General features: G+C 47.6%; 1 protein-coding gene across 4 annotated transcripts in view; it reads right to left on the reverse strand.

Moving 5' to 3' along the window:
• Positions 1-5,437: 5,437 nt before the first annotated feature.
• MCOLN2 (mucolipin TRP cation channel 2) overlaps positions 5,438-21,946 on the reverse strand; it is a 35,033-nt gene continuing 18,524 nt past the window's right edge. For all 4 annotated transcript variants that reach the window (XM_066597869.1, XM_066597868.1, XM_066597870.1 and 1 more), the window contains exons 7-14: positions 19,774-19,873; positions 17,565-17,677; positions 13,959-14,108; positions 12,549-12,650; positions 11,455-11,577; positions 8,658-8,864; positions 7,839-7,969; positions 5,438-6,433 (exon numbers count right to left, since the gene is read on the reverse strand). In XM_066597869.1, coding sequence (XP_066453966.1) covers positions 6,397-6,433; positions 7,839-7,969; positions 8,658-8,864; positions 11,455-11,577; positions 12,549-12,650; positions 13,959-14,108; positions 17,565-17,677; positions 19,774-19,873 — 963 coding nt within the window. In that variant the 3' untranslated portion in view covers positions 5,438-6,396. The remainder of the gene's footprint in view (positions 6,434-7,838; positions 7,970-8,657; positions 8,865-11,454; positions 11,578-12,548; positions 12,651-13,958; positions 14,109-17,564; positions 17,678-19,773; positions 19,874-21,946) is intronic.

The raw sequence follows: 21,946 nt of genomic DNA on the forward strand, positions 1-21,946 counted from the left end.
GTAGTTTCAGCACGGCCTGCTGACGCTTGCCCACCGCTGTGCTGCCACGCCGCACCACACCGACTGCTGGCGACGTGCTGCTGCTGACACATCTTGATTGCGAGACAGAGGTTGCGTTGGAGGAGGAGGAGGAGGAGGAGGAGGGTGGTTTAGTGGAGGAAGCATACACCGCCGCAGATACCAGCACCGAGCTGGGGCCCGCAATTCTGGGGGTGGGTAGGACGTGAGCGGTCCCAGGCTCCCAGCCTCCACTAAATTCACCCAATGTGCCGTCAGGGAGATATAGTGGCCCTGCCCGCCTGTGCTTGTCCACGTGTCCATTGTTAAGTGGACCTTGGCAGTAACCGCGTTGGTGAGGGCGCGTACAATGTTGCGGGAGACGTGGTCGTGCAGGGCTGGGACGGCACATCGGGAAAAGTAGTGGCGACTGGGAACCGAGTAGCGCGGGGCCGCCGCCGCCATCACGCTTTTGAAAGCCTCCGCTTCCACAAGCCTATATGGCAGCATCTCCAGGCTGATCAATTTGGCTATGTGCACGTTTAACGCTTGAGCGTGCGGGTGCGTGGCGGCATACTTGCGCTTGCGCTCAAACAGTTGCGCTAGCGACGTCTGGACGCTGCGCTGAGAGACATTGCTGGATGGGGCCGAGGACAGCGGAGGTGAGGGTGTGGGTGCAGGCCGGTAGGCACTCGTGCCTGTGTCCTCAGAGGGGGGTTGGATCTCAGTGGCAGGTTGGGGCACAGGGGGAGAGGCAGTGGTGCAAACCGGAGGCGGTGAACGGCCTTCGTCCCACCTTGTGGGGTGCTTGGCCATCATATGCCTGCGCATGCTGTTGGTGTTGGCTCCCCAGCTGATCTTGGCGCGACAAAGGTTGCACACCACTGCTCGTCGGTCGTCAGGCGTCTCTGTGAAAAACTGCCACACCGTAGAGCACCTTGGCCTCTGCAGGGTGGCATGGCGCGAGGGGGCGCTTTGGGAAACAGTTGGTGGATTATTCGGTCTGGCCCTGCCTCTACCCCTGGCCACCGCACTGGCTCGGCCTGTGCCCACACCCTGACTTGGGCCTCCCCGTCCACGTCCTCTAGGCCTACCCCTACCCCTCAGCATGCTGTATTACCAGTAGTGCAGAAACAGAACGCTGTAATTAAATGTGCCGCTTATTGGCCTGTGGTTGGAGGCTGACTTCGCTTACGGAACGCACAGCAGAGCCAGGAAAGAATTTTGCGCAAGCCTGCTGTAACACTTAGCTGGCTGCGTATGAATTAGGACAACTACCCCCAGCAGAGACCCTGTACACTGAGGACGGTCACAGGCAGCCCAAATAGATTTTTTTTCCCAAATGTTTTTGGAAAGGCCCACTGCCTATATACACTAAATATGTCTTCTGTCCCTGCCTCACCACTACTGGCCCTGGACAATGTAAAATTACTGCAGGACGCAATGCTCTGGACGGCCGATATACAAAAAAAAAAAAAAAAGTGCAACACTGCAAAAAGCAGCCTCCACACTACTGCACACGGTTAGATGTCGCGCTAAGAAGGACCGTTGGGGTTCTTGAAGCCTAAAATAACTCCTAACGCTCTCCCTATAGCAGCACTGTCCCTGATCTCTGTCAGAATGCATCTGTGGCGAGCCACGGGAGGGGCCGATTTTTATACTCGGGTGACACCTGATCTCGCCAGCCACTCACTGCAGGGGGGTGGTATAGAGCTTGAACGTCACAGGGGGAAGTTGTAATGCCTTCCCTGTCTTTCTATTGGCCAGAAAAGCGCGCTAACGTCTCAGAGATGAAAGTGAAAGTAACTCGAACATCGCGTGGTGCTCGCCTCTAGTAACGAGCATCTCGAACACGCTAATACTCGAACGAGTATCAAGCTCGGACGAGTACGTTCGCTCATCTCTATTCATAACCCATCCGGAGGCATTTTTTGGTCTCTAGACATTCATCTGGGACCAAAGCTTCCGATACCAATGGGGTTTGCTCCACTCTGCTCCTTTTCCACTCTTCTGGGAGGGCTCTCTTTTTCTAGGAGCCTCCTGGAGGATCTTGAAGAGTTGGTAGGTATGTTACTGCCCTATCTCCCACCTCTTTCCATTTTGTAGAATTGTCCAGCAGCAGGGCCTTAGTGGTTCACGGAGAGGGATGCAAATGTTAGGAAGCATATATTGTTTTGCATTATAATACAATATTGCCTGTATTATTCTTCTATGGAGGGTGCATGTATAAAGTTCACCACAAGGGTGGAAGACCGGTCCCTGGAAACTTCCAGAGAAGAGCTTCCAGGGACACACTAGGCATTGTTATACCTAGGCCATGCGCAAGAAACAGTTCGCTGGTGAGTCTAGGCAGGAAGCGACCCATACTGGGATCCTACATGGAGGAGGGTGTAGAGCCATAGGCCATACTACTTGGGGAGCCACAGGTCTTGTAGTCCCCTCATCAGAGTTGCCGGACAAAAAAAAAAATTGTCTTTACTGCCCAACAGTAGAACATGAAATAGAGTCACCAGTCTATTTAGGCCAAGAGGGCTCAGCCTGGTGAGGCACTTACAGGGGTCAGTACTGGTACCACGTGCATCAATATCCTTTCTGCTCTGCAATAACTTCACTATCTGGTGGACAGAGTTAGAAGCGGTGCGCTCGGCACTCTCATAGGGCAGAGGGTAACCGTATTCCAAGGAACTCTCTTAAACTCACTCCCAAAAGTTTCTGTACTTCACCTCAGACTAGGTCACCTCTTAGCGACTCGAACATTGCCTGACTACTGCGGGCTGCAGCCTTAGGCTCCGCCCACAACCCATCATCCACACTAGGCCAGACCCAAACTACCGCTTGGAACAATGGATAATCAGAGTAATGGGAGCACTAAACCCCTTACACATGAACGCTCACCTATGATTTCTCCACCCTGAAGCTGTATTAATCCAATTGGTCGTCCCGCCCCCTGAAATTACTGAAAAGGGTTTTTTTAAAAATACATATAACCCAGAAAAAGAAAAAATGAGAATCCGATTTCCACATGACGTAAATAAACAGAGAACTAAAAGCTTTGACGTTTGTCAACGTCTATCAGACGAGGCCGCGGTATTCCCAGATCTGCTTAATGTGCACTACACGTGCTGTGGCAATAACCGGCAGCTTTATAATGGATTAGTCTATATCCACTCCTCGTGGACATAGAGGCGGTTTGACATGAACGTGGAAATTGCTGCATGTAATAGAGGGACTAATAAATATTAATCAATATTTGGCTGGAGGCCCAGGGGCCGTTCTGCGGCAATTTATCTGTTCACAGCAACTTTAAGCCCTTGTTACACATCGGTCGATAGATAAATGGGACAGGCAGCAGGTCAGTGTAACCGAGGTCCTGGTCCGTGTGCACCTCATCGAGAGGTTAAATTAATATATAAATTATAAAACACAATTATTTAAAATGTATGAACTATAATGGGTCAAAAAAAACCAATACTGAACAACTGCCCCGAAAGGGACGACCCCGCGCTGGCTCCTGACCTTACACATCCCTAATGAGCCCTGTATTAAAAAAGGACAAAAATGAAAAACCAAAAACAAGAAAAAGGACTTTACTTAAGATGTAAATAAAACATGCTACAGAAATTCTAGTGTTTTCCGAAGATTTTTTTTTTTACTAGAAGAAAATGAGGTCCATGAAGCAAGGATACACTCAGCGCGGCTTGAGAATCCAATACCACAGAGGCAGCCTCAATCTGCTCCATGCAGAGATGGGATCGGGATCGTGGTCAGATGAGGACAAAACAGACTTTTGTTTCTTAATACAGACTTCATTAGGGATGGATAAGGTGAGGGTCCAGCACGGAAATTGGGGAAGGGGGGGGGGGGGGGTCGCTCCTTTCAGGGCAGATGCTCTGCATGGTTAGACAATATAGGGCATGTCAGGGCCCTCCTCCATTCTACACACACTTTTTCCCAACAGTTTTTGGTCCCCTTTTGATATTTTTATATAATTTTAAATAAATTTAAATACAAAAAGTTACATTTCATCTTGATAACACAAAGCTGTGGCATCTGTGATCCATGATAAATTTTTGCTTTACCACAACTTCTCCTTCCAACGGGTGGGGTGTGTGTTATTTTTTGGACTGATATCACGCTGTGCGTGTAAATGTACACCCGGGTACCTAGCAGTCTCTAGTGAGTGCCAAACCACTGGGCAGGTGACACGGAAGTGGCAAAACGGGCATTTCGCAGTACTTCTGTGTAAATGCACCGTCGGAAGCAGATAAATCTCAGGTCAATAGGGTCTTTATACACAGAACGTATCGCTGAGCTGTTATTGTCCCTAGTACCACGACCAGGGGTGATCAACTGTTGTATGCAGTGGCCCCCCAGACAAGCACACTAGCAGGGGGCAGTGTGCCGCTCCACAGCATATCCAGGATTGAGGCGCTCACCCCGAGCTCTCCATCATCCATTTAGCACTCAAACTAACCCTGGATTCATCGCTAAAGAGAACCCGGTTCCACTCCGCAGCGTCCAATTTCACTGTTCACGCCAGCACCACAATCAAAATAGAATAGGCAGCATCAATATTTCTATTTTGACTGCAGCGCTGGTCTGGGTCGGACCCTTTGTGGCGTGCATCATCTTTTGCTACACTGTGCTCCGTTCTTTAGGCGAGTGTTGCTGACACTAGTTTTTAATCACTGCAAATGGAGGCGACAATGGGTGTCCGATGCTGTACATGTAATGGGGGCCAGGAGACCAAATGTCCTTCAGCCAACCATCTGGAAATGGTTCTGAGAGACACGGGTGTAACGATGGCGCCACCTGTCTCTGGATGGTGGACAATGAAACAGTTGGACCTGCTGTTGCCTGTGGTGGTCTGTAGGGGGTCCTGAGCCTGGCCACCTTGTGTGCCCCCATCCACTGGTCCCAACCCCTTCTAACAGTCTGGTCAGATGCTCCTCTACGGGTGGTCTGTAGGTAGTGTCCTGAGCCCGGCCACCTTGTGTGCCCTCACACATCCACTGGTCCCAACACCTCCTAAGAGTCTGGTCAGACCCTCCTCTCTACTGGTGGTCTGTAGGGGGCATCCTGAGCCTGGTCACCTTGTGTGCCCTCAGACATCCACTGGTCCCAAGGGCTCGGTGGGGGACAATTCATCGATACGACCATCCAGCTTCTCACATCCCAATAATGCGCCCCTCTCAGACTCTGGTAACAGGGTGAAATCTCTTCTCTGCGTTGTAGAGGCGTCTAGTGGTCAACAAGCTCCACACAAGCGGAAGAGGTCACCGCACACAAGGAGCCTCCAAGAGCTTCTTATAGGACAAGGAGGGAACTACTTTTAGGGTCTCGGGTGACAAGACCGTAAATCTAATCAGCACAACTCTCATCATTTACAGATCTGCCTGAGATGGAACCGCATGCCGGGGTCTGCAGCAAAAACAACAACTTCTTCTGGGGGCAGATTGGTATATTTTTTGACAAACATTCAAAAAACTACATTAGCCCCATTCAGATGTCCAAGTCCGCACGGCCAAGGATAGTTGTAGATGCAGAGGAAATAAAGTCTGGGAATACTTGATTGTGTTTGCCAAATAATGACATAAAAGACGAGACATCAATAGTGGAAAGGGGGATTAAAGCTCCGACACGCCCGAATTGTGGATTTTAGGTCTTCATCCATAACTCACGTTGTCGCACAATACGGGTCAATCTGCATTGTTCCTATTTTACCAAATAGCCAAGAAAATGTTCCCATCTGCATAACAAATCTGCAGCAAGATTCATGGCAAAACCCGCCTTCATGCTTTCTGCCATGTCTGTCCTTCCCCTAAAGGAGGGTACAGGTCTATAAGGAATAGCTACGGCACTCTGTGGTGCCCCGTGCCCCTCCCGATTACACCCATGCCCCTCTAACCCACGGACTGTGTGCAGTATTATAGCTCAGCGCCATTGTTTGGGAATTTCCCGTATCATCATACCGCAGCGTTAGAAGAACACCGGAAGCGCCGCCGTCATTAGAAAGCAGCTCAATCATCTTTATAATCTCCTTTTATGAAAATAATTCACTTTCATAAATTATTCAGTCCATGAAAATAAAAGGTTTCTCTGTAAATGGTTAGATCAGCGCTGCTTACAGTGAGGACAACGCAGCGAAACCGCGGACAATGCATTACCCGTGTTTATAGGGAACGCTACAGAATCATTTGGCTTCCATACAACAATCTTAGAAAATTCCCGCCAGTGGCAACAGCAAAGCATCCCCGATCCAGCGGGGCGACATCGTAAAGGTTAGTGGAGGAGTGTCAGCCGTCCGTTGTGTGAAGTCTTATCGAAGCACAAGACGTGTCCAGGCAGTGTGCGCCGCGTGTCATCGCAAACCCCAACAAGATCCTTCGTGGAATGAAGTCAGTCTATGAGAATCGAGTCCTCGTTGCTTCGTGATCTGGAGAGAAAACAGATCAGAGAATTAGAGTTACAGAGTAGTTTTTGTGGAAGTCCAAGAACATGACCGACTTCACCCAAAGGCAAAGAATGGAGTGTTCTACACAAGACGTCTAGAGGGTCACCGTCCATCGCAAGCCCCCAAGAAGAAGCTGAGATGTTGAGGATAAAGATAGCAAGTGGGCAGAGCACCATGTAGAAAGATGGTGGGTAGAGGAGCACGGAAATGCAGTGGTTCTAAGCAGAAGAATGGAGATTGGCTACTAGCATTATTAGGCTGGCAGCACCTAAGGCTAGGTAGGTTCAATACACAGGGTGAGGCAAAAGTCTGAATACACCAGTTTAACGGGTTTAATAATGAGCATATTGACTTCCAATGTGTGAAAGTATTAATTGGGAGGGAGGCTACATTTTTTTCTGGAGGATTGGTTTTTGGCGGCCATTTTGAACTCCTTATTGAATTCAGTTTAGGATTTTCAGATGGGAAAATGTCACGTGATCCATCAGTCTTGGCTTAAATTGACTCAAACATTGGAAATATCAGTATTGCCCCGTCTTTACTTGTTTAGGAGTTAATGCGAGGGCAAAGTCGGTAAATGGTTTCTGACAGAAGGCCTTTTTTCATTGACTGATCTCTTAACATTGGGACATACCACCAGATGTTACAGGATACCATCTTCCCATCTGGGCTTTATGAGAACAGCGAGTTCCCACGTTACTTTCAACAGGATGGCGAACCTCTGCACTTTGCTGTGGCTGTACGCAGATGGCTGGATGTGCCATTCTCTGAGCACTGGATTGGGTGTACAGGTGCGGTAGGATGGCAGCCAAAGTTGCCAGACTTAATGCCTTTGGAGAGTTATCTCTGGGTCCATTTAAAGTCCCTTGTGTATGTGGGGGAAAGAAAAAAACCCAAAGCACACAATAGGGTTCACTTGATATCGCGAATCCTACAGAGCGGTGAAGAAATAATCACCTGCAGCTCTTTGAGGTGTCCACCATTCTGCTGGATGCGTAGGGTGAAACGTTTAATCCAGACTTTGTGAACATGCTGAACACGTCATGTAAAGCACTTTGTGAAACTTTGTCATCACTTAACCCTTAAACAAGTAAAGATAGGGCAAAACGGACACTTCCTGTGTGTCACTTCCAGACAAGATTGATCACATGACTTCCTTTCCCGAATCGAATTCAATATGGTGAAGTTCATGATGGCCACCAAAAGATTTGAAGTCATCCAGAGCTGCCGCAGCAAATGACCAATAGACCCCTCCTAATACCACAAAGCATTCTCTTCATTTGGATGCCAGAGACTGTATGAAGCTTCTGGTGACGCTGCGGCACTGAGATGAGCAACGAAACAGGAAAATCAGACATAATTGGGTTCACTGAAAACAGAAGCCCACCTTAGACAGCAGAAGATCGCAGGAGCCCCGTGTGCCGGACTGTTTGCGTAGTTATGCATTTCGAATAAGATGTTGTTGCCTTGTAGAAATTCATGAAGGTCTGTTTTTGGAAAACCATTTTCCTGGTAGTTCTGCGAACACAAATGACAAAAAGAGGAAAAAAAAAAAAGTAGAGTAGAGAAAGTGTAACACTATTAGGCCTCGGATTCTAGAAGACAAAGGTCATGTTATAACAGGAGACATGTTTCACCCTTTACATTCTGTGTGTGACTTGCAGTTATTGATATAGGCGGTCAGGAGTGACCAACCAGATTTTAAAAAAGTGAATTGAGACTCACAATTTTGTCTTTCATTAAAATCAATTAAAAACAAAAAAAAACAAAAAAACAGGTTCTTGAAATTGTTCAAGGGACATTTTAGAGGCCAGCAATGGATGAGTGGCGGTGGTAGCCCAGTGGTCAACACTGGTGCCCAATAACCGTGGGGCTCAAGGCTCAGACTCCCATCTAGATCAGATTAGCAATACAACTGTCCTTTTTGCCCCTATCAGAAAGTAGATGTTTTAGAGATTTTTGCTAAAAAAAAATTCTTATAATTATATATATATATATAAATAAATCAGACCAGGATGAGCCAACCTGATTTAGAAAAAAAAAACAATTTTATCACCCGGCCGATCATGACGAGCAACACTACTTGCAGTACCAGCAGTCGCCACCAATTTCATTCATAGAAACCTATGCAACAGCGCCCCCAGCCAAAATGAAGTCTAGAACTGAAAGTAAAATGCGACCATCGCTAGTATATATAATTACTCACCTTAATGGTTTCATAGGAGTCGGTTATAAGTGCAATAAAGAGGCTGAGAATCATGTAGATGAAGAGACTCATGAAGGAGTACAAGTAGAGTCTGCTGAACAGCCATACGAGGGTACTCTTCCGCTTAATTTGAGCAAAAGTGGCAAACATGTCATCCCCATTGACCAATGAGAAGAGACATTCCGCCACCGTGTTCAGATCCTCGAACTGTAACCAATAAGTGAAGGTTATTAGGTGACGATAAGGCTCATAGGTGCAGCAATAGTCTCTCCTATACTGGGAGCAGAACCGTACTGAATGGTTGGCATCAGGGTGAGATTAAAGGGGCATTCCGGGTATAGGAGGTTTTTTCAAGTTTTTATTGTGCGGAATGGAGCCACTACTGCACATGTGCGACCAGCGGCTCCATCCCCCACTACTGCACATGTGCGACCAGCGGCTCCATCCCCCACTACTGCACATGTGCGACCAGCGGCTCCATCCGCCACTACACTACAGAAATGGGAGTTTGCATCTTCAACTGTGAAATAGGGGGAACATGGGGCCCCAATTCTCTGGATTGGTGGGGATCCAAACACAAAACAAAAACAAAAACAAAACTTATAACCGGGATACTCTAAGTAGTCTGATGATTGCATCGTCCATCTTGGATGGGTGAAAACTGAACCCGAAACTGGCAGATCAGAGGGATCAGAATTTTGTCCTGAATCCAGAGGATTACCTTAAGGAGAGCGCCAAGTTGGTGTAGAGAGGTCCTATATGCGCCATGCAAATGCTCCCTGGGGGGGGCGGGGGGGTTGGGAGAAAAAGCCCCTCACCCAGCCAACCAGTATCCTGCTCCATACTGACAAGGGGCACAATCCCTTAAAAAAACAACAAAAAAAACCCAACTGCAGACGGGTGTCGTTTGCTTCTGCACAAGATACGGTTTTGGCTTACTGTATATCCTTAGTCATGGTACAAGGCCTGTTGAAAGGTCAAAGACGGACTTCTAGGGGAGTCACCTTCCAATAGGTGGCGCTGTGTAGGTACTTTTCCATCCTCTATTTGCACACTTAAAGCAGATATTCAGGACTTACTATTGGTGATCTATTCTCAATAGTTAATCAGCAGGAGAGGATGGGGGGATGGCACCGCTCTGGATCCCTGCTGATCAACGGATCGCTGGGCCACCATCAGTGTGGACAGTGCTGGAAGCAGATTGCACTGTTCTTATTGCAGTGGCTCAAGTTGGCACTGCAGGCACAGCTAACATTGAATACTATGCAATACCAACCTGGGCCACTGCAATGTTGACGGCACTATCCACTTCCAGCGCTGTCCGCCAGGCCACTGTCAGTGCAAACAGCTGATTGGTGGAGATCCCAAGAGAGACAGACCCACACCAACCTACGCACCGACCTAGAAGTTTTGGACTATGGCGACATGCTTGGCATTTAGGGTACGTCCACACGTAGTTGAAATGCTGCGGAATTTCAGATTTGGTCACGTGACCGGCGACTCACTAGGTTGTGGGGTGAAGTGTGACAGGGGTGCTATGTATTGCAAGGTGAGGGGGGAGCGCTGTAGCCGGTTGCGGATATGCATCTGAATCCTGGGAAAACTCCACAGCGACGGCACGGATTTTGATGCTTTATGTGGGAATGCTGCGCAATTTGCAGCAGAAATCCCGCAGCGTTTCCACTCCGTGTGAACGTACCCCCAGCCAGTATGTGAACTTGTAGCCACCTCACATCCAATCTGCTTGCATGGTTTCATTGCCGAGAATACAAGAGGTTGGAGACGTCGCCCCTAACAGAAACCACAAGCAGTTCTGGTCCCCCGTGGGGTCCCAGCGATGATCGATGCGCTAAATTGGCAAAGGAAATGTAGATCTATAATGTGACATTAAATGGAAGGATACGATCTGCAAGGATTAGACACTCAGGTGCTGACAGACATTAATTACACCACTAATGGACACTATGTGGTCGACTCCATTATTTACAGGCGTTTGGGGGATGGGTTTTACTTTAACCCCTTAATGACTGCCATACGGCGTTTACAGCGCAGATCTGATGCAACCCCTCTGAGGTCTTCAGAGGATACAGCACTATACGCTGATGGAGAGGCCATTACTAATAGGATATGCAATAACTAATTGGTGGGGGCTGAACCACTAGGACCTCCACCGATCCCAAAGTCCCCCATGTGACTGGAGCAGAGAACTCAAGCACTCGGCTATATCCAGCTTCCCACTGAAATGAATGGAGCGGCGGTCTGCACACTCGTCTGGGAAACTTTTAGGACCTCAATTCTTGGGGATCAGTAAGGGACCCAGCGGTCAGATCCCCACTGATCTTTAAGTTAACCCCTATCCATAGGCAAGGCTTAAGCAGCAAACATCCATGGCAGCCCTGGGAGCCTTCACAAGGTCCAAGGCTTCCATGAAACCTAAAGACCACCTTACAATCCTATCACGGCCAGGCCATTTGGGAGACAGAGGAAGCCCCCCCCCCCTCTGTTGAACCACTTAAATGGGGTTGTCAGAATTAATAGTGGTATCTAAATGGTTAGCGGTTGGGTTTGGCATTCACCATGATGGCCGGTTGTGGTTGGGTGTCAGCTGTATGAAGGCGGACACCCATGTTTGGCGAGGGGTCGGATCCCTCTTTCACTCCATATAAACCTTGCGCACGGCCAACAAAAAAAACGCATGTTAAAAGTTGCCGAGGGGTAAAGGATCGGTGAAGGTTTTCGCATTGCCGCCAATGGGCCAAGAGTTTCTGGGAGGTTTAGTCCCGCTTCTAACATGCACCTTCTCATGGTAGGGTCCCAGCACTATCCAGCCACAGAACGTGTACCCGAGGTAAATCATCCCCGCACAGCAGCAAAACCTTAAGACTTTGGGAAATGACGCTTGCATGGTCAGTATTAGAACCTGGAAGAAAGAAGAAGAGGGAGAGGCGGTAGTTCTCCATTAGAAATAAATAAAAAAATAAATGGATGCATAGAAAGTGCCTATTCTTTTTACCAGAAGTAGCGCCACTCTTGCTCATGGTTGTGTCCGGTACTGCAGCTCAACCCCACTTTAATAGGTTATTTAGGATTGAAAAAAACATGGCCGCTTTCTTCCAGTGCCGCACAAGTGAATGGGCCTTAGCTACAATACCACACAGCGCCTGTGGACAGGTGTGGCGCCACAACACCAAAACACGACCAACTGACGAGAGGGGTGCTGCTTCTAAGGGGAAGGAACAGACTTCTCTGAATCCATACAAACTGCACCAATGCCTATGGGCACAGAATGTGGTGCGTCTCCAATCTCTGCTGTGCATGCAGAGCTCAGGTCGTGGCATGACTATATATATATATGGCTCTTTGTAACTTAAGAGTAACTGCACTTCATAAAAACGTAACAGTTCATAGGGATACGGCAAAAGTTTTACACATTTCTCTTAACTTTCTCCTATACGGTACATTAAATGGTAGATCAGATTGATTTTTTTTGTACAAACAGATACATCATTTAATGTATAGGAGAAAGTTAAGAGAAATGTGTAAAACTTTTGCCGTATCCCTATGAACTGTTACGTTTTTATGAAGTGCAGTTACTTTAAGTAACAAAGAGCCACATACACATCTCTATATACACCATCTTGTCCTGTAAAAAACAAGCCCCCATATAGCTACAACAATAGGAAAAAAAAAAAAAAAAGTTACAAATCTCTGGCCCTGAAGGGGTTAAGGTAATGGAACTATTGCAAGTAGTACAGGAAACAAGTGGCGATGTATGCGGCAATCTCAGGAGATGACCATGCAGAGAAGACTAGGGTGCAGTCGGTGTAGTCGGGTCGTCTTCTCGTGTTCCCACCGCTGCAGGAGGCAGATGGATACAACTTTTTTACTCACATTGTACTTTTGGAAGTAGCCCAGGTATCGAATAACGCCGACCCAAACCAGCAAGGTGGATGTGCCAAGGAGGAGGCTGCACACGTCGTAGGAGGTCAGGTTCTGCAATCAGAAGAGGGCGACACGGTGTTAGTATATCTAATGATAAACCCAGGAGAGCAGTAGAGGGGGGCTGGCTGTGATGTATCCTGAGCCTGTTACACGGGTATTAAACGACTCTTAGCACAATTCCCCGTTCACACGTCCCGGCAGCCGGGTCACTCATCCTTACGGCCAAAAGCCCATGGCAGCATTATTACAGTAGGTCAGCACCCACGGCCATAGTGTCCGACCCAGAAAGAAGGGGAGCGTGTGGCTGGTCGAGTCTGCCACCAGCCCCTGAGGCAAGAATCCCCTCTCCACCGGGGAACCCCTATTAAATGATAGAAGAAAAAAAGTGTAGGAAAATACATTTCTGGGGAGTCTGGGGATGCCCCTCTGATACCTGCCTGTCCACTCACAAAGCCCCACAGACAGCGATAACGAGAGGACTTGTGTTGTCATTATGCGCATGCCGCCATGTAGTTCACGGATCGCATGCAGTGGTGGCTTTATGAGCAGACAGGTAGGCAAGTATACCAGAGGCATCCCCAGACTCAGCGGTTCAGCAACTACAATCCCTGTGGCAACTTATTGGGAAGCCCATAAACGAACGCCTTCCCTCCCCCTAGGGTGTAAGTGTATATCCTGGGTAGGAAGCAGTTCCTGCAAATTACCAAAGTTATGTTTTATGAACTGTGTAGGCTCAGAAGTCGAGCCCATGCCATCCCCAGCGGGGCTAGCTGTGTGATGGACAGCCAGCTTCTCATTGCAACAGCAGGGATCAGCGAGAACACTGATCCCTGCTGTTAACCCCTTACTTTGCACCATCCATGTTGATTGCAGCATGTAAAAGGGCTCATGCAGAGGGAGGGCACCTCCCTCTGTGAGGTTATCAGCCTTACCCCATTTAATTGGAGGGCTGATGGGTTGTCATTAGAGATGAGCGAGCCTACTCGGCCACGCCCCTTTTTCGCCCGAGCACCGTGATTTTCGAGTACTTCTGTACTCGGGCGAAAAGATTCAGGGGGCACCGTGGGTGAGTGGCGGGTTGCAGCCCCCCGAATCTTTTCACCCGAGTACTGAAGTACTCGAAAATCGCGGTGCTCGATCGAGTAAATACTCGAAACGAGTAGATTCGCTCATCTCTAGCTGTCATGGCAACCAGACTCCATACACTAGCCTGGGTCTTCCATGGCCTGTATTTGCCAGGATAAGTGATAATGCATTGCAGTACAGAAGTACTGCAGTGAATTATCAGAGTGATCATAGTGTTGCAGGTTTAAATCTGTGTTCATTTTGCCCCTCAGACGCGGGTTGCGGGCCACTTACCTTGGCTTTTATCTCCATCTTCATCACGGATCCGATAATGGTCATCAAATCGCTGATGATGATTATAATGTACCAGCCATTTATGAACTCTAAGCGATCGGCAGAGCAGACGCGGCGATTGTATCTCTTCAAGAAAAATTGTGCAAACCTCTGCAAGCAAACAAGACGACATCAGTACATATGTAAAGTTAATGCTGCCCCCTTGCGGTGAAGGTGATTTTTTTTTTTTTTTTTTTTTTTTAATTAAATCATCAGTAATGCTGATAGATTTTACATGTTTGTAGGTGTGAAAGAGTTAAATTTGAGACAAAATATCCTTTGGTACACTAGAACATGAACACTAGTAGCCAATGCTAGCACTTGCGATTTACAGGTAATTGCCAGGTTCAACCTGAGGGTGCGGCTGAACAACTAGCGTTATAAAAGGGGTCATGCCAGATGGATTTCCGACTTGAGGCCACTTCTATGCCCCAGAACGCAAAGTTGTGCAAGAACGGTTCCCATTCAAGTGAATCTGTTATTATTGGGCGGACAGTCTGAGCGGCCGCTGCAGAGAAAATGCTTGTGTAAGGGGCAGTCCTTTGGCCAGAGGAAAAAAACCTTTATAGTGGGTCACGAGTGGCTCCATCATCTCCCCTCGTTGTATCCAAAATATGGCCGGCCCAACCATGTACAGGGCCCGATATTAGCAACTGTGCTAAAGGAGTTTGTTACTTATCTGTTTGTGACGCCAGTGCCTCTTCCAAGTGCTAGATCACTCCAACCAAATGACAGGCCACAGTCACACAGTAGGCTTTAAACCAGAGGCACACAGTTTTCTTTTACTCACATTTTCAACAACAAGGTATTACAGTCTTTGATAAAACAGTTCAAGCACGGGTTTTTCCCTTTGACAGAACCTCTAACAGATTTGCATCTAGAAGTCACTCTTTGCTCCCGACCTACAGCTGCCGTCAGTCCCAGTTATCTGATGAACGAACTCCAGGTTGGGTCCAACGGCACGCAAACGGTTTAGTTGCTTTCGCCCAACTTGTTCTCGGGACTGCAGTAGTTAAGTGGGGAAAATGTGTGATCACCACCGACTCTTGAAACGGTACCCGAGCTCCAGTCCCCGGAGGGGATGTATCCCATGACAAATGAGATAGAGCCGAGACTCTGCACAGGCAGAAGCAGCAGAGCCTCACCCTCCCGCTCGCACGTCCTCCTCCACCGACTACATTTTTGTACTCCACTGACTCACTCCTCAAAATTCTGCCCCCAACCAAAACACATCACACACAGCAGGTTAGGGAGACAAGCGCACCACCAACATAGGTAACACTAACAGAACAGACACGAATACACAGAGATACAAAGACAATTCACAGAAGTACCCCAACTACCTAACCACTACACTTTAACCACCATAGCTTTCCCCGGCAATATCTGCCGATTTCCAAGAGCAGAACGAGTGGTGATCAACTGTTTGCTCTTGACCGCACACTTGGCACAACCCCCAGGGATGAACCTAGTCTCTATGCTGCCAGGGGCAAGTTATAGGAAGGCAACCCCCCACCCCCCACCCCCCCTCCATCCAAGGGCACATCTGCCATGAGATACAGTTGGGTCACACACCTGAGGCAGTGCCACCTTGCAGGAAGTGGGGTTGGGTGTGGCGGCAAGCCACTATATAAATTGGGTGCAGGGTCAGTGTCAACAGTTTGTTAGCAACCAGCCAGGATGGGCTGCATCTACAGACGACTAAGCGCAGCGTGTGGGTTGCAATGGCAGCCCGAGGCCTTTTGAAGGCTTGTCATGTATTCCTGCCCAACAGGCTTCTGGTATAAGTACAATATACTGCAGAAGATCACAAGTTCAAGTCCCCTATAGGGGCTAAAAAGTAAAAATAAAGTTTTATAATGATTAAGACAAAAACCCCACACACCTTTTCCCAGAATAAGCATAAGCAAAAAAAAAAAAAAAAAGCAGAAAACCTGTATTGTTACATACGTAAAAGTCTGAACTAGTAAAATACTGCATTATCTATGCTGCACAGCAAAAGGTCATAGAAGAAATGCAGAATACCAGAACTGGACCTTTTTGAGCACCCTCCACACCAAAAGGAATAGGCATAAGAAAAAAACAGAAAGAAACCAGATCTAAAAGTAGTTTGTAACAAAAAAAAAAAAAAAAAAAGTACTGATAAAAACTACAGCTTGCTCTTGAAAAGAAAGAGCTCCTACACCGCCCCATCCATGGGGAAAACGGTTCAAGTCTCAGAATGTTTTCACAAACTCCAATTTAAGTAGGTTTTTTTCCCCCTTATTTTTATATGCAGTTTTAAAAAAAAGTGTATGTACACAAATACTTTTAAAAGCTTCACAATATATTTTATGGCACCTTTAAAAACAACAACTTATCCCACAAAAAAACAAAAACACACCCACACATCGCAAAGTTGATGGAAAAATAAAGCTACGGTTCTTAAAAAGCAGAAAAAAAAAAAAAAAAAAAATTTAGGTCTTTTCCAGAGTGAAACGGCTCTTTGCACGACCTTTATTTCATCTGTGCACTTCCCCCCCCTTACAGACAAGCTGTCAGACACTTATGACGTGGGCCGAGTGCGGCACGCCGCTACTGAGAACCGTTACTTATTGATGATATACTGCCCAATTGTTGTTTAGGAGTTAGTAATATTGTAACCACCAAGTGCTGAGAACCCGGCAGAGGAGATCAGCGCTAGTTATCTAGTGACAGGACTAAGTGCAATTACTAACCAGTTTACAAAAAGATACGCAATTTGAACGTTGCATGCCAATTATATTTCAAAGTGTGATTGTTCCCAGCAAGAGAAACCAAGTAATCTTGTTGATATGAGACCTTGTAATGGCTAACAAATACATGATGTTACAGCGAGCTTTCAGACCACTCAGGGTCCTTCCACAGGCATAATGAAGTGGATCAGAAATTTATATAATATACAATATAATATAAAATATAATATATAATATAATCTACACACATACAGTGTGATTACCAGAACACAACGAGTAGAAAAATATCAGCGGACTATTTAAGTATTTAAAGATATGACAGTTTAATGGTCTCTGAATTAGTGCTAGGGGGTCACCAGGCCAGAGTGTTATCTGTGCTATAGTTTTCTCATGCTTCCCAGTCACGCATGAATCCTCTTGAAGAATTTAGAATTTTAAGTGTAAATTAATCACATCATGTCTGTGCCTTATCATAAGCATGTGTGTGTAAATATATATAATCTATCCATCTCTTCAAATCCATTCCATTATGCCCGAGGAAGAACCCCAAGAGGTTGGAAAGCTCGCTATAACATCAAGTATTTTCGTTAGCCATTAAAAATGTCTCATATCTACAAGATGACTTGGCTTCTCTTGCTGGGAACGATCACGTTTTGCTCTACAGGCGACACCGGACCGACATTTTTAAAAATTTTATATTCATTGCTGTAATAAACATTTTTTTCTGTAAAGTCCGATGTCCGCCTCGCCTCATGATACTTGTCCCGCCTCGTCTCCTGCGACCCCCTTGCATTTACATTCGTGACTGCTGTCCGCCACTCGCGCTCCTCTTCAGCACAAGCTACACACTTACCCTCTGCAGCTTTATGGCCAGAACAATGGAGCGAGTGCAGAGAATGAGAGAAACCAGACAGGTCAGGATGACAAAGCCGTCGAACACCAGCGTGTAGCGAGTGGTCTTCTGGACTGCAAGGGAAGCAAAGCCAAAGTCCATGACTGGGAAGACACAGCGGAACTACTGTACATCTTGTGCCGTGCAACGGCTAGAAGTGGCACTGCGGTACAAACTGTAACACTAACATAGATGGAAGTTATGACATATTACAACTTTCTGACTCTGTGGCAGACATCACAACCCCCAGGGTGTCCCCTTGGATTATATTGCTCAACAGCTGGTCAAGGGGGTCCCTGAGTAATATTTGGGGCTTCCTCAGCTTTGGGGAATGGGGGCTTGACTTCTGAGGCTGTAGGATGCAACACATTAGGCCGAGCCTCCGGGCCCAATGCAGCACCGGCCAGGACGCCGTGCACAAGATGGCACATGTGTGCCTACTGAGCCTGACGTGTTACCCATCCACCAATGAGTCACCTAAACATAGCCCAATGATAGTACTACCAGTGTAATGATAAATGGCAAACAGAAGAGGGCGCTCTTACACCCCATAGTAAACCATTAACCAATATAAGAAATAACTGGTTATTCCTGGCAAAGCATGGTAAGGGGCTGAGTTTACTTCATGCACCCCGTTACACAGCATCCCCCACACCTTGGGAAGAGAGGATGACCGGAAGGTGAGAGGGGATCTAAATAACCCATTCTTGCAGGGAGCGGGCACCGCTAAGCCCCTTGAGCAAGAGGAGCTGGGGTTAAAGGAGATGTCCCGCGCCGAAACGGGTTTTTTTTTTTTTAAACCCCCCCCCCGTTCGGCGCGAGACAACCCCGATGCAGGGGTTAAAAAAACCACCCGCACAGCGCTTACCTGAATCCCGGCGGTCCGGTGACTTCAATACTTACCGCTGAAGATGGCCGCCGGGATCCTCTATCTTCGTGGACCGCAGCTCTTCTGTGCGGTCCACTGCCGATTCCAGCCTCCTGATTGGCTGGAATCGGCACGTGACGGGGCGGAGCTACACGGAGCTACACGGAGCCCCATAGAGAACAGCAGAAGACCCGGACTGCGCAAGCGCGGCTAATTTGGCCATCGGAGGCCAAAAATTAGTCGGCACCATGGAGACCAGGACGCTAGCAACGGAGCAGGTAAGTAAAAAACTTTTTATAACTTCTGTATGGCTCATAATTAATGCACAATGTATATTACAAAGTGCATTATTATGGCCATACAGAAGTGTATAACCCCACTTGCTGCCTCGGGACATCTCCTTTAAATGCACAGCAGCCACTTCGTGACAGAGGGGTAGGGATGACATGGAAACCTACTGCAATGGACTGCCTAGGTTAGCCTACAATGTCCCAATCAGTCAGACCCCGCCCCATCGGGTCCTTTCCAAAAAGGGAATTCTGTCATCAGCAATTCCTTAATATGATTATTGAATTTGCTCAAACAGAAGAAAAAAAAACAAAAAAAACAAAAAAAAAAAAAAAACACAACAAAACAGACTCACAATAAAAACTATTCCTAAGGGCTCATGTCCACGGGCAAAATAAGAATTAAAATCCGCAGCGGATTTTAACTCTTCTCCCGCGCGCGGATCCGCACCCCATAGGGATGCATTGACCACCCGCGGGTAGATAAATACCCGCGGATCGTCAATAAAAGGGATTTTAAAAAAAATGGAGCATGGAAAAATCCGGACCATGCTCCATTTTCATGCGGGTCTCCCGCGGGGACGGCTCCCGCGGGCTTCTATTGAAGCCTATGGAAGCCGTCCGGATCCGCGGGAGACAAAAATCGGGATTTACTCACCCGCTCCGTTTCTTCTCTTCTCTGCGGCGCCATCTTCTCTCCGTCGCGGCCGGATCATTTTGCTTCGGACCGGCGCATGCGCGGGGCACGTCACCGACGTCATCATGCGCTTCCGCCGAGCCGAAGAAAGAAGATCCGGCCGCGAGGCAGAGAAGATGACGCCGCGGTGAAGAGAAGAAACGGAGCGGATGGGAGGTGAGTTAATTCTGATTTATTGTTATTTTCGGCGCTCATGTCCGCGGGGCAGGAGGGACCCGCTGCAGATTCTCCATGGAGAATCTGCAGCGGATCTGATTTTCCCCGTGGACATGAGGCCTAAGAGCGTCGGCCCGGAGCCGCGGAATCACTGCGACTTACTGGAGCCGACTATGTGCCAGTCCTTACAGTCCTGGATGGTCGCATCGCTATCGAAGAAGATCTTCATTTTGCCGCTGTGGGCCTCATTATTGAAGATGATCTGCGAAGAGAAGGAAACAAGATAAAACTCATCCGATTCCAGGAACTGAAAACATCATACAGAGAAACGGAAAATCCACGTTCTATTTTGTGGTGTTCAGGCAACAATTAACCACTTCACGACCACATTGTACATTTATGTTGTAGAGGGTGTATGGAGCCGCTCCATCCCCAGCGGCCATCAGCTGGTTGTGACAGCCGCCTCTGTTAACTGCCACGATCCGAGCGAACGGCTTAGATGCTGCGCTCAAGGCTGACTATGTGGCTAAACATGGGAGGGGATCCCCTTCTCATACCCCATTGTCGTGCCGCCACAAAGCATTATGGTGATTATTATTAGTGGCTGGCAATTGTGATTTGTTTGGACGCCAGTGCCCTTGGGCACAATTTGTAGTTGTGAGTGGTGAGGTGCGGAATAATAGACAGAGCCAGATATTCTGCTTACATTGTTGGAACCACGATATTATCAAATAAGGCCGTGAGATGGGGGGGGGGGGTTTTCTTAAATGACATTCAGTGCATAACGCCCAATTCCCACGCCGGATTTCCTGCAGCCATTAGATTCTATTGAACCCAATAGCTCAGTGTACATACTGCAGAATTCCGCAACATGAAGTTACCTGCGGCATGTCCTATTTGCCCTGGGAGTACGTGTGGACAGCTTCCATTGTAGTCAATGGAAGCCACCCATCACGCTATACTACCGCTGTAGCACAGCGGAAGTATAGCGTAATTACACACCCCGCCCACTGTGTCATGTGACACCGCCGGCGCGCCATGTGCTGTACTGCGCATGAGTGCTGGAGTGTCATGTGGGGCTTTGCGTAGTGGATCCGAAGGCAAGTATGGGGTCTTTGGGGGGGGGGGGCAGTGACGGACTCCACTGCGTTATTCCGCTTGTGCACGGCCGTGTGCATAAAACCCAACTGATACACAAATTGCAACAATGTAGCAACTCACTGGCTCCTGCAACCATTGTCTGGCTATTTATCACCCGTCACCTGACCAGTTTGTTGCAGCCAATCACAGCCCATCTGGTTGCTAGGCTACCTACCTCACCCGAGTCTCTATGCATTTTTTCTATCTTGTGCAGCTGCATAAAAATGTCCTAACTGGTTGCTAGGTTACCTGCACCCCTTGTGTAAACTGACTCAGATTAAACCCCTAGAGCCAGTTATTATATTCCCGATCCCCATAACTAAACAGTGCTATGTAGTGCTCCCCCATAAAAACACACTTTCAATACATAAATATCAGATTTTTTATTATAGTGCACATAAAAAATATCTATATTTATCCCACACAGTGGAGGCCATATAAGAAAAAAAAATACCATATATACTCAAGTATAAGCCTAGCTTTTCAGCACATTTTTTTTGTGCTGAAAAAGCCCTCCTCAACTTATACATGAGTCAAGGAGGGGTAAAAAAAACAACAAAAAAACAAAACAAACCCCCACACACACCTCCATACTCACCTCTTAGCCGGCGTCTGTGTCCCCAGCGGTGGTGCGGCAAGCTGCTTGAATTCTTGTGTTCCCGGTGGCGATGCAGAAAGCTGCTGGTAATCTCCCCACTGTCCTCTCTGCTCAGCTCTGTCATCCCCTGCTGTCAACACTGTGATTGGACGAGCACCAGCCAATCACAGCCAGCACTTGATCATTCACAGCCAATTGCAAGCTGCTTTAGAATTTTCCCCGCTGTCATCTCCCTGCTTGGCTTTTCAACGTAAGTGCTGTGATTGGATTGAGTGCTGGCTGTGATTGGCTGGCGTTCAATCCAATCACAGCGCTTACTTACACAGCACTGACAGAGGACGGTGGGGATGACAGCGGGGAGAATTCCCACAGGTTGCCGCACAGACGCTGGCTGGGAGGGGAGTATGGAGGGGGGGGGGGGGGGTTAACCTACTCTATGCTGGAGTATAGCTCAGCTTATACTCAAGTCAATAAGTTTTCCCAGTTTTTAGTGGTAAAGCCCATTGACTCAGCTTATACTCAGGTCTTTCACCGTGGCAAAAAAGTATCACAAAATTTTCTATCAGTTATTCACAGGTTAGGATTAAAAATTAACTT

The sequence above is a fragment of the Eleutherodactylus coqui genome, chromosome 3 (genome assembly GCF_035609145.1).
Source record: "Eleutherodactylus coqui strain aEleCoq1 chromosome 3, aEleCoq1.hap1, whole genome shotgun sequence".
NCBI classification, from domain to species: domain Eukaryota; kingdom Metazoa; phylum Chordata; class Amphibia; order Anura; family Eleutherodactylidae; genus Eleutherodactylus; species Eleutherodactylus coqui.